The sequence below is a fragment of the Symphalangus syndactylus genome, chromosome 22, assembly GCF_028878055.3.
Source record: "Symphalangus syndactylus isolate Jambi chromosome 22, NHGRI_mSymSyn1-v2.1_pri, whole genome shotgun sequence".
Lineage (NCBI taxonomy): Eukaryota > Metazoa > Chordata > Mammalia > Primates > Hylobatidae > Symphalangus > Symphalangus syndactylus.
In genome coordinates, this window is record NC_072444.2 from 34622064 (window position 1) to 34635171 (window position 13108).

The following is a 13108-nucleotide window of genomic DNA, read 5'->3' on the forward strand; positions in this document are numbered from 1 at the left end:
AGCTCCCAAACCGGCAAGCACACATTATTAGAAATAATTATTAGAAATACACAGGAGAAAGGCACTCCGAGGAAGAACAGAAGCCTCTGCCTCCCGCAAGCTACACCTGGCAAGGATGTCGGGGAGGAGGAGGTAGTTCACTGGGAGGTGCTGTTCCATGCAGCAAAATGGATTCTGCTTTTTTTTTTTTTTGAGACGGAGTCTGGCTCTGTCGCCCAGGCTGGAGTGCAGTGGCGCGATCTCGGCTCACTACAAGCTCTACCTCCCCGGTTCACACCATTCTCCTGCCTCAGCCTCCTGAGTAGCTGGGACTACAGGCACCCACCACCACGCTCGGCTTTTTAAAATTTTTTTGTATTTTTAGTAGAGATGGGGTTTCACCGTATTAGCCAGGACGGTCTCGATCTCCTGACCTCGTGATCTGCCCGCCTCAGCCTCCCAAGTGCTGGGATTACAGGCGTGAGCCACCGCACCCAGCCGGATTCTGCTTTTTTTGAGACAGACTCTTCCTCTGTCGCCTAGGCTGGAGTGCAGTGGTGTGATCTCGGCTCACTGCAGCCTCCGCCTCCCAGGCTCAGGCAATCCTCCCACCTCAGCCTCCCAAGCAGCTGGGACCACAGGCCCATGCCACCACGCCCAGCTAATTATTTTGTATTTATTTTTGTAGGAACAGGGTTTCGCTATGCTGCCCAGGCTGTTCTCGAGCTCCTGGACTCAAGCGATGTGCCCAGCCTCCCAAAATGCTGGGACTGGAGGTGTGAGCCACCATGCCCAGCCTTGGATTCTGCTTTCTAAGTGCCCCGGCCTCCCTCCAGACACAGGATGGCCAGGAAGGAGCACGAGTTGTGAGGGTGACATTTGTTGGTGCTCTGGAAAGGTGTGGGCTTCGCCAGTGCAGCCCCTCCTTGGGTTTTACGAGCAGAGGCTAAGAACGCAGCAAGCTCTTCTGTTCCCTTCTCAGGGTTTATGGTGCAGAGCTGGCCACAGACGTGAGGCTCAGTGGAGCCTCTTGGCTCAAGTTGGGGAAGGACATGAAAGGGCTTCTGAGGGTTTGCCAGGATGGCCAAATGAGGCAACGAAAGGAAGGTATGGTGCAGACACAACTTGATAAAAATTGCAGCTCAAAAGCCAGCCCCTGGGCCACTGTACCACCTGGGTGGAGAGGATGTGGGGCACGGCTTCCCCTGCAGGGTGTGGTCCCCAGACCACCTGTGGGGACAGGTGCCTCTAGGGATTCATCAAGGACGTGCCTGAAGTAAGACCCAAGAATAAGGACTTCCTTCTAGACATCCACACCCGTGAAGATTAGTTAGCAACATCCTGGACCGTGTCTATTTCACATCTAGATTTCCATGACTGTCCCAGAGACAAGCTCACAGACTTTCAAGAGGACGTCGGTAACAGTAGCGAGCTGCTCCACACACTCACCTCGGAGTCGTCTTTAATGCTGTCATGTTTCCGGGATGAGGAAATGTAAGCAACTGGCGAGAGAAGGAGGAAGGAAGGGGCGTTATGGTGTCGTCAGGAACGCACTGGGAACACAGCGACCCTGTGGACCTTGCTCCTCTGCAGGGTGACAGTGAAGGGCGAATCTACACAGCAGCCATGTCTGATTCTAATTTAGAGTCTTTTGAAAATGCAGTTTCCTGGGCCCCACTCAGACCTGCCGACTCTGACCATGGGACCTGGGGATGTACATTTGTGACGTATGTCCCCAGGGGTCCATCTGCAAATAATTCATCACCAGATTTTGGTGTCTAGTGAATGGGTGGGTGGGGGCAGGAGTGGATGTCTGGTTGATGGATGGAGGATGACTAGATGGGGGATGAATGGAGGCCTGGATGGAAGATGGATAGATGGAGAGGTCAGTGGACAACAGATGGATAGATGGCGAGGTCAGTGGACAACAGATAGATGAATGGAGAGGTCAGTGGACAATAGATAGATGGATAGAGAGGTCAGTGGACAATAGACAGAAAGATGGAGAGGTCAGTGGACAACAGACAGATGGGTGGAGAGGTCAGTGGACAACAGATAGATGGATAGATGGAGATGTCAGTGGACAATAGATGGATGGATAGATGGAGAGGTCAGTGGACAATAGATGGATGGATAGTTGGAGACGTCAGTGGACAACAGATGGATGGATAGATGGAGAGGTCAGTGGACAAAAGATGGATGTATAGTTGGAGAGGTCAGTGGACAATGGATGGATGGATAGATGGAGACATCAGTGGACAATAGATGGATGGATAGATGGAGACGTCAGTGGACAACAGATGGATGGATGGAGAGGTTAGTGGACAATAGACGGATAGACGGAGAGGTCGGTGGAAAACAGATACATCGATAGATGGAGAGGTCAGTGGACAATAGATGAATGAATGGAAGATAGCTGGAGGATGGGTGGGTGGAAGATGGCTGGCTGGCTGGATGATGAGATGGATGGATAGAAGATGGATAGGTAGATGGGTGGAAGAGAGATAGCTGGAGGATGGGTGGATGGAGGATGGCTGGCTGGCTGGCTGGGTGACAAGATGGATGGATGGAGCGTGGATAGATGGATAGGTGGTGGATGGATGGAGAATGGGTGGGTGGAGGATGGCTGGTTGGCTGGATGAGGGCTGGTTGGTTGGCTAGGTGGGTGAATGGATGAGGTACGGATGAATATCTGTACAGAGGATAGGTGGGTGGAGGAGCAGGTGGGCAGGCAGTTGTTTGTGAGGCATCTCTTTTGCGTGAGGCACTGTGTGAACCAAGTGCTTATGTTCTGTGGTCTCATATCGTCCTTCCAGGGCTCCCAATGAGACAGAACTCACATGCATCAAGTGAAAGTGAGGCTCTCACACCCCCATGCAGAGGTGCAGGTGGGGAGGTTCAGAGCTGGGCTGTAAGTCCAACTGGTGTTTGCGATCTCTCTCTGAATGCTTCTTAGCAATAAAATAAGTCCTTCCCCACAAACAAAACCTCACAAAAATCCAAGAACCATGCCACTGCCACGCTGTGTGTGCAGCAGCCACCTCGCCAGGCTTTCCCCAGATAGGGCTCAGCTCTGTGCAGCAGCCAGATTGTGGGAGGTGTCCGACCATGGTGGCCGCTGCACTAAGTGCCTTTGAGAACTCTGGGAGCTGGTTAGAGGAAGAGGTTCTGCACCCCTGGGCTCCCACAGCAGTGCTTCATGGAGGCATCCCTGCCCAGCAGCCTCCAGGGAGGGCCAGCTCGCCCTGCTCATCTCTGCCGGGGATTGAAAGGAGGCCCTGGAGAGCCTCGTCCCCAGCCCCAAGGAAGGGTGGCCAGGCTTGAAGACAATGACCCCTACAGAGCAGATGGGACTGAGAAAGGACTTGTGGCCAGAAGGCAGAGGTGAGCAGGGTGAGGTGATGCCCAGGCTCCACCCGGCTGGAAGAAAGCAGCGCCTACTTCCATCTGTCTCCTCGGAAGGAAGGTCGGCGTCCTCGTTCTTGTCGTCTACTGGAGGCTCTTGGGAAGGCATGACAGAATCCTGCCGGAGAGACAGAGAGATGGCAGCATGACCAAGTGCTAGAGCAGGTGTTACAATGTAGCTTCTGTAAACACTTTGTGACTTTTTAGAATTAAGAACATTTTTTTTACAGACAGGGTCACAGTTTGTCACCATCCAGGCTGGAGGGCAGTGGCGCGATCATGGCTCACTGCAGCTTCAACCTCCTGAGCTCGAGCAATCCTCCCGCCTCAGCTTCCAGAGTAGCTGGCACTACAGGTGCACACCACCGTGCCCGGCTAATTTTTGTGTTTTTTTTTTGAGAGATGGGGTCTCACCATATTGCTCAGGCTGGTCTTGAACTCCTGGCCTCAAGTGATCCTCCCACCTTGGCCTCCCAAAGCGTTGGGATTACAGGTGTGAGCCTCTGCACCTGGCCATTTCAAGACTATTTATGACTTACATATTTACACATTACAATGGGTATACTGTAATATAGTATATAAAAATCCAATTGTTATGCTATTTTACTGAATTAGATAAAGAACATAAACATTACCTATGATTCTGCAGACAGAGGTGGCCACTCAGTACTGTAGGCCATGACCTTTCCACCAAGTGCTTTATACAATGGGATATTTTACACAATGCTTGGTCATCTCCCCTGTCCCAAAGCTGCATCCTGTCAGCAACCAAGCATCAGGGGGCCATTCTAAGGGCCTCTGGGTTCCACCTGCAGATGCATCATAATGGAGCCACCAGTACTGGCGGTCAGTTGAGTGGCAGGCTCTGGCCTCCCTCGCCTCCAGCTGACTACATTTCTGGGGCCAGTCTCATTTGCTTACACTAAAGTGGACCTATGGGGTCAAAGGGCATTACAGGCTTTTTGGCAGATGCAGCTGAAGGACCTCTGGAAGGACTGTGCCAATGCATGCACCAGCCTGCGTGGCCCCCCATCCCTGTGGCTGGTGATCCTGGGGTGACACCCTGATCCAGACTCTGTCTTTATCCCATAATAGAGGAGAGGGCACGTCACTGCCACAGGCGCCTTTCCTCCCACACCACAGCAAGATGCAGACGAGCCACCCTCCCCAGACACACCCACTGCACGCTGTAGCGGGGCCCAGGGAGTTGAATGTTCAGTCCAGGCCTCGCCCCTGTGGTTCAGTGAGACGCAGGGGGCCACACGGAAATGCCAGAGGCAGCCTTCAATAAGGAAAAGTCAGTAAGGCCCCAAAAGGCCTGGATGCTTCAAGTCCAAGCACTCGGGGATGGTGGAGGGAAGGTGCCACCCTCATCACAGGCTGGGCATGGCTTCCCAGGGGGGATGCCAGGGAGAGGCTCCAGATGTCTGGAGCCTCAGTGTGCCCAATGCTACTAGGTCAGACCTGGCTTTCACCTCCACAGTCCTTAAGAGTTGGTTCAAGACTGGGGTATGAATGAACCTTACCTCCGACCCACTGAGCAGAGCATGCCAGGTCCTACTTGAGCCTGCTGCCTGAACCTCATGCCCCAATGAGCAGAGCATGTCGGGGGCTTGTGGGGGCTCAGGAAGACAGGTCCTACCCGAGACTGCCGCCTGAGTCTCACGCTGCAGCTCAGAGGTAGGACAGCACCACGGCCCCTCTTGAAGAACCCAGAGTCACCAAGGTCTGCTTAGACAATGGGCTGGCTGTCACGCCCCAACCCCGCCCGTGCCCCCCAGGGCCTCCCCAGCCCTGCCACTCACCATATGCTTCCTGCAGGTCAGTGGGACGAGGCCGTGGCAGCGCTTATGGACCAGCAGTTTGCAGTTGATGCACCTGTAGCCTTGCCTCGCGAGGCCCCATATCCTCTCGCTGCACTGACCGCAGTATGCTCTCTGCAGGCGGGAACAGAGCGTCAGGCCCAGGCCACACTGAGGGGCCAGCGGAGAGGACAGGCAGGGCCTTCCACACCTGTACCTTCTCAAAAGAGGACACTGAGCCCCGGTGCCTGGCGCCCCTGGCACCTTGTCCCTTCCGGGCGCCAGGCTTGCCCAAGCTCGACAGCCTCCTCTTGGGTCTATCCCAAGGCTGGGGGAACCAACGGCCCAAAAGCCTGGAACCCTGCTCTGCATGAGGGGACACAGGGGAGGTGCCATCGGGCAGGGGTGACGAGGTGCTGCTTCAGGCAAGGCCCCCTAGCTTGCAGGGGCTGGGGGGCTGCAGCTCCTGCTGGGCTCTGTGTAGAGCAGCCTGGGGTCCCGTCTAGGGCTAAGCAGAGTGTGTGGGGGCACTCCCTGCCTGACCTTCATTCAAATAGAACCTCCTCCCGACAGCCTCAGAGAAGGGGAACTCGGACCCATGAACATCTTGAACTGCTACACGGCAGCCTGCAATTATCTTAGTATTCTTTGTTCAGTATTTTTCGAGATTTTAAATGATGCTTCTTTATTCTTCATGGTTCTGAACAATTCGAAAATGATGGTAATTATCAGCTTGTTTGGCGATGTTTTCATGAACATTTAAATGTTACGAAAGGCACGAGAATGAATGTTGTCGGGATCTGCTTGGACATTTTCTGCCTTGCCTAAGTGCCCGAAGTGTTCCTGGGAGTAAAGGGGCGCATCTGCACTGTCACTGCGTGCCCAGAGCCTCCAATTCCGATTCTTTCCAGACATAACCCTTTCATATGCTTTTCCCTTTTACCATTTTTCACGAATTTCCTTCCTATTACAGAGGCTCACCTCACACCCAAGTTAAGAAGAGGAAATACAGGCCGGGCGCGGTGGCTCACGCCTGTAATCCCAGCACTTCAGGAGGCCGAGGCAGGCGGATCACGAGGTCAGGAGATCGAGACCATCCTGGCTAACACAGTGAAACCCTGTCTCTACTAAAAATACAAAAAAATTAGCCAGGCGTGGTGGCGGGCGCCTGTAGTCCCAGCTACTCCAGAGGCTGAGGCAGAATGGTGTGAACCCAGGAGGCAGAGCTTGCAGTGAACCGAGATTGCGTCACTGCACTCTAGCCTGGGCGACAGAGCGAGACTCTGTCTCAAAAAAAAAAAAAAAAAAGAAGAGGAAATACAGTGTACTGTGAATGGCCTGCACTGAATTCACGTGAAGAAACGGGACTGAAGAGGAAATACAGCACTGAGTTCACGGAGGACACAGGGCACCCTCAGCACGTGTGGGCATCAGGTGCGGCTGAGCAAAGGGGGTCCACACACTGTACGGGACTCTCCTGCTCATCAGAAGAGCCTACTTGGGACACCAGGGCCCAGGGACCCTCCCCCTGCCCACACAGCCTGCTTGTCTGGGTGGGGCCGGATGACCAGCACCTAGGACAGTGCCCAGCACACAGTGGGCATCAGGTAAGAAAACACACATGCATCATCGCTTTCAACTTTGTAACAGGAAAAAGGAGCTGACTCCACATCCTCTGCACATGCTACCTACATCAGCCCGGCCATGACAGAGCCACACCAGGACTGTCGGCTCTATTCGAAGGAGGGATGGGTGAGAGGGGGCATCCCGCCCAAGACGTCTTCTCTGACTCAGGGCCAATCTAGCTTAACGTCGGCATTGGGAGTTTTGCCCCAGTCGGCACCTGCCGGATGTGTGGACCCTGGATTGAAAGGAGGCGCTTCAGCCGCTGAATGCCTGGACTCTGGATTGAAAGGAGGCGCTTTGGCTGCTGGATATGTGGACCCTAGATTGAAAGGAGGCGCCTTGGCTGCTGGATGTGTGGACCCCAGATTGAAAGGAGGCGCTTCAGCTGCCAGATGTGTGGACCCTGGAGTGAAAGGAGGCACTTTGGCTGTGCAGACCTGCTCCATTCTCCTTTGCGTCCACAGCGCAGAAGAACACCACCTTCCATTTCTAAAACCATTATTTAAAAGTCAAGTTTTTTTGGTATAATGTGCCTAATGTGTTTGGCTTTCTCTAGGTCACCATTTAACATCTCACTCTGCAATGCTAGGGTCCTATTTAAGACCAAATTCACAGCCACTGGGTGTCTTTACAAATTAACCAAGGTTGGCCAGGCGCAGTGGCTCACGCCTGTAATCCCAGCACTTTGGGAGGCCAAGGCGGGCGGATCACTTGAGGTCAGGAGTTCGAGACCAGCCTGCCCAACATGGAGAAACCCCATCTCTACTAAAAGTACAAAAATTAGCTGGGCGTGGTGGCGCACATCTGTAATCCCAGCTACTCGGGAGGCTGAAGCAGGAGAATCGCTTGAACCCAGGAGGCAGAGGTTGCAGTGAGCGAAGATCACGCCACTGCACTCCAGCCTCCAGCTTGGGCAATAGAGTGAGGCTGTGTCTCAAAACAAAACAAAACAAACAAACAAAAAACACCAAACAAACAAAAAACAAACTGACCAAGGTTCCTTTCCGTGGGGAGCCACCCCTACCTGGGGTCAGGCCAGGACATCTGCTGACAAGGGCAGTGTGAATCTGACAAGGGTTGGCACCCACCGCAGAGACCTCACGTGTGTGCTTTGTAGGTGAGGCTGCCCAAGCTCTGTCAAAAGCTCTTGTTTCAAATCTACATTTGAATTAGTAACATTTCAGGAAATGTGACATTAAAAAAATAAAACCTAAACCCCAAGTTTCCATTCTCAGAAACTCACAGGAATTCATAGATTAATGGGTAAAAACGTTTTAAGTATGTCTTACATGCTGCCAACTTGTTCCTTGCTCATATTCCCTACCTCCCTCCCTCCTTCTGACAGCCTCGCGCCTCGCTCTGTTCCCCAGGCTGGAGTGCAGTGGTACGATCTTGGCTCACTGCAGCCTCCGCCTCCTGGGTTCAAGCGATTCTCCTGTCTCAGCCTCCTGAGTAGCTGGGATTATAGGCACCTGCCACCATGTCCAGCTGATTTTTTATTTTTAGTAGAGACAAAGTTTCGCCATGTTGGCCAGGCTGGTCTCGAACCTCTGACCTCAGGTGAGCTGTCTGCTCTGGCCTCCCAAAGTGCTGGGATTACAGGCGTGAGCTACTGCACCTGGCCTCCCTGCTCACATTTTCTTTCTTTTTTTGAGACGGAGTCTCACTCTGTCACCCAAGCTGGAGTACAGTGGCATGATCTCAGCTCACTGAAACCTCCAGTTTCCTGGTTCAAGCCATTCCCCTGCCTCAGCCTACCGAGTAGCTAGGATTACAGGCACCCACCACCACGCCCAGCTAAATTTTGTTGTATTTTTAGTAGAGACAGGGTTTCACTATGTTGACCAGGCTGGTCTCGAACTCCTGACCTCAGGCAATCTGCCTGCCTCGGCCTCCCAAAGTGCTGGGATTACATGTGTGAGCCACCGCGCCCGGCCTCCTGCTCATATTTTCAATCACCCATTTTCATGTTTTAGACCTGCCACACCCTTAACCTATTCTGATGGTAGGAGCCCGTCTGGGCTTTTACCAGCTTGGACTCAGGATATCCTACTTCCCACTGTGTTTTGTGGTTTTCGATTGCGAGCTCAGATGCCTGATTTATCGGCAGGAATTCTTTGAGGCTGGCTTGAAGAGGAATTGCGTTGGCCTCTGCCAGCCACCTGAGGGCACTGCTTGGACCAAACCTGACAGGCACTGCTGCTCCTGGGTGGCATCTTCTGATCTCCCTTCCCCACTCTCACTCTCTATAGCCTCTTCTCCAGGGACCCAAGTGGTCACTCCTCTGTCCACTCATGATAAAGGCCAAAGTCTTGGGCCATCCACCCAGCTGTCCCTGTGGCACTTGTGCCCTATGTGCCACCAACAGAGGGCTCTCCAGCAGCCACAGCTCAGAGACGTGGCCCTGCCATGGTTTATACCCCACGTGGTGGAGTGGGTTGTTCACAGCAAAGGGAGTAGCTAACTCCAAACAAGATTCCCACTCTTGCTTGTAAAAATAATGCTGAGCTGATCTTCCCCATACACAAACCTCCGAATGACGGGTGACTTCTTTTGAAGAGAGACAGGAACATTGCTGCACATTTCCTGCATGATTTCCAGAGAGTAGGGTCCATGTCTGTCCCACATCTCCAGGGTTGGCAGACCCCATGACAGCAACCCTGGGCTTTAATTACTTTTTTGTTGTTTTGTTTTTGTTTTTTGTTGTTTTGAGACAGAGTCCTGCTCTGTTGCCCAGGCTGGAGTGCAGTGGTGCCATCTCGGCTCACTACAACCTCTGCCTCCTGGGTTCAAGCAATTCTCTGCCTCAGCCTGCCGAGCAGCTGGGATTAAAGGAACCCACCACCATGCCTGGCTAATTTTTTTGTATTTTTAGTAGAAACGGGGTTTCACCAACTTGGCCGGGCTGGTCTTGAACTGCTGACCTCGTGATCCACCCACCTTGGCCTCCCAAAGTGCTGGAATTACAGGCATGAACCACCGCGCCCGGCCAGCTTTAATTACTTTTAACATCTTCGATGTTGACAGAGAAAATGTCTTGTGTTTCCCTGATCACCTGTGGAGGTCATGCTGTTCTCATCTCTAAACAATTACAGTCTTACTTCATCAACCATTCACACCGGTTCTTAGCTTCTCGGTCCCAGCTTCTCGGTCTCAGCATTTACCAAAAGCCTTTGTATAGGAGCTCTTTAATTCTAAGTGTGAGATGTCTGGATCTCTTCTGGGTTTTATGTGCTACAAACCCCTTTCCTGTATGTTTTTTGCATTTAATTTGGAAACTGAAAAAATCTGAAAAGTCTGTGTGGCTGGGTCTAAAGACCCTCTGGTCCTCACTGCCTGGTTTTTCTCCAGAGATGTGCACAGCTTCTAGGTTTCTTTTTTTTATTTATTTGAGACGGAGTCTCACTCTGTCGCCCAGTGGCACAATCTCGGCTCACTGCAACCCCCCCCTCCTGGGTTCAGGTGATTCTCCTGCCTCAGACTCCTCAGTAGCTGGGATTACAGGCATGTGCCACCACACCTGGCTAATTTTTGTATTTTTAGTACAGATAGGGTTTCACCATGTTGGCCAGATGGATCTCGAACTCCTGGCCTCAAGTGATCCACCCATCTCAGCCTCCCAAAGTGCTGGGATTACAGGTGTGAGACACTGCGCCGGGCCCTGTGATTTTTTTTTAACCTCAATCCACCTGCAGTTTACTATGACGGGAGCCAGTAGCCTGGATTCCTACCCACATCACCCCCGGTTCCTGGACTGATAATTAACCAATTACCTCCTCAGGATTTACTGGAGGATCCCTTCCCTCCTCTACACGAAGTGCTCAGCCCTGGGGGGCCCAGGGCCAGCTCTGACCCAGCACTTCTGTTCCACTGAGTGGGCTTCCCTGCCCGCCCCCAGCACCATTCTTCACAGAGGAGGCAGCCCCTCACCTCCTTCTTCAGAACCTCGCTGGCTCTCTCCCTTTGGCTCCCCCACTGAACGATTCCTTCTCAAAGTCCAAGGGCAGTGCTTTCAAGTGCACATAAAGACCCAGGCAGGGAGCCCAGTCCCCAGCGACTGATGCTCACTCTTTCATCCTTGGTTCACCAACAAAGAGGACGGAAAAGTCTCTCTTCTCCTGGGTGCTTGATCCCCTTTAAGTCTTACTGATTCACACAAAACCAAGTGCTTTCCTCCTGAAATGGCCCTGAGTGGTCCTGCAATTAACATGAAGTGAGCACTACATGGAGTGGCTCTGAGGTCTGGGCAGAGAATGTTATGAGCAGGTGGTGAGATCAGAGCCCGGGCACAATTAGGTGGGAATCGGACAGCGTGAATCGCAGGGCAGCCGCCCTCCCTGAGCAATCAGGTTGCAGGCTTTTGGGCCACTCTCGCCTTGGCCTCTGTGTTTGTGAAACTGGCTCGTTCATGCGCCCGGGAGGGCTGCACCTCCACAGCAGAGCGGGGCTGTGGTGGGTCCACCTGCCACCCGTTCCTTCAGTGTCTGCAGGAAGGAAAGGAAAAGCTTTTGCTCACTGGTGGTGGGGAGGGGGAGGACCACTTATGGTCTGCACCTGCCATCGGCAGAATGGACTTTTCTCCTAAAAGCTGCACAGTGAGAGGCCACACCCTGTGCTGGCTGGAGCCCTGGCCCATGTCACTGGGTGGGTGGGGTTCACTCTGGGCTAATCTGTCATGCAGAATGACAGAAGAGACAGATACAGAGAAGGCCATGTGGAGACGGAGGCAGAGGTGAGTGGTTCCTCTGTGAGCCCAGGAACAAGGCTGCCCACGGCTACCAGTGGCTGCGGGGGAAGGAGGGCACAGCCCTGCGGCACTGTAATGGGTAATACTAGGCGACAACTTGACTGGATTGAAGGATGCCTAGAGAACTGGTGAAGTATTGCTTCTGGGTGTGTCTATGAGGGTGCTGCCCAGAGACTGGCATTTGAGTCAGTGGACTGGGAGGGCAAGACCCACCCTCAATGTAGGTGGGCAGCGTCCAATCGGCTGCCAGTGCGGCTGGGGTGAAGCAGGCGGAAGCAGGTGGGAGAAGCAGTTTTCCTGGGTCTTCTGGCTTTCTTCTTTCTCCCATGCTGGACGCTTCCTGCCATTCGTCCTGCCCTTGGACATCAGATTCCAGGTTCTTCGGCCTTTAGACTCTGGGACTTATTAGTGGTTTGCTAGGGGCTCTGGAGCCTCTGGCCACAGGCTGAAGGCTGCACTGTCGGCTTCCCTGCTTTTGAGGCTTTTGGACTCGGACTGAGCCACTACTGGCTTCTTTCTTCCCCAGCCTGCAGCCGACCTATCGTAAGACTTCGCCTTGTGAGCCCAAGGGCCAATTCTCCCTAATCAACTCCCTTTCATGTACATGCATCCTATTGGTTCCATCCCTCTGGAGAACCCTGACTCATAAAGACACTTTGGTTTTGGACTTCCAGCCCCAGACTGCGGGAGAGTGAGTTTCTGTTGTTTAAGCTGCCGGTTAGTGGTGCTGTGTTCTGCAGCCCCAGAAGGCTCACACTGTGTGTCCTCAGAGAAGGCGGCCAGGGTGGGCTGGGGTGCTGACAGGATCTCTGTGCTGCAACGCTCCCTGGTACCACTCCACAGATGCCCCAATGTGGCCACCTCCAGCCACATTCTCCTGAGTCCCGGCCCGGACCAAACTGCCTGTTCACCCACACCCACCTGCCCTAAGCACACAGCCGCCAAGGCTCCCCATGTCCTGGTGTCCCCAACCTTGTCCTCAGGGCCTCCCAGACACTGGCTGGACTCTCCCGTGACTGCCACATCCTTGGTGCTCCTGGCATCTCCTCTGCACTGACCTCCCAGGCAGTATGATCAGATGCCTCCTCCTCCAGGAAGTCCTCTGGGCTCTCCAGGCAATGTCCGGGTCTTCCTAGTGCTGACCTGCTCATCTCCTGCACCCCAGTTCCCTCCACACCCCTCTTCAGTCACTGAGGAGCTTGTCCTGCATCCCCACCTGTGTTAGCCCCAAGAGGAATGGGAGTCCAGACCCACTCTTGCCACATGACAGGGACCGAGCACACGCAGGGGCGGTAGGAGTGGCTCACATGAACAGAACTTCCTGACGGTCTAGAGGGCAGACCATGGGAGTAGAAGGAGGGGCAGGTGACTTGAGGCCGCTCCAGGAGACAGAGGGGCCATACACCCAGAGGAGGTTGACACGTGAGGCCACGTGGCAGGTGAGTGTGGAACGCAAAGGTAGCCCCAGGGCAACTGCTCCTGTGAGGGGCTGTCAGGGGCTCTGTGTGGAGTCCCGCATTGGGGACAGGCCCTGTATGCTTCCACGCAC

At 53.7% G+C, this 13108-nt stretch overlaps 1 protein-coding gene across 16 annotated transcripts in view; it reads right to left on the reverse strand.

Moving 5' to 3' along the window:
* Window positions 1-13108, reverse strand: part of PRKCZ (protein kinase C zeta) — a 133521-nt gene that overhangs the window by 36054 nt on the left and 84359 nt on the right. For all 16 annotated transcript variants that reach the window (XM_055260765.2, XM_055260766.1, XM_055260772.2 and 13 more), the window contains 3 exons: window positions 5190-5321; window positions 3421-3502; window positions 1429-1481 (listed from right to left, as the gene is read on the reverse strand). In XM_055260765.2, coding sequence (XP_055116740.1) covers window positions 1429-1481; window positions 3421-3502; window positions 5190-5321 — 267 coding nt within the window. The remainder of the gene's footprint in view (window positions 1-1428; window positions 1482-3420; window positions 3503-5189; window positions 5322-13108) is intronic.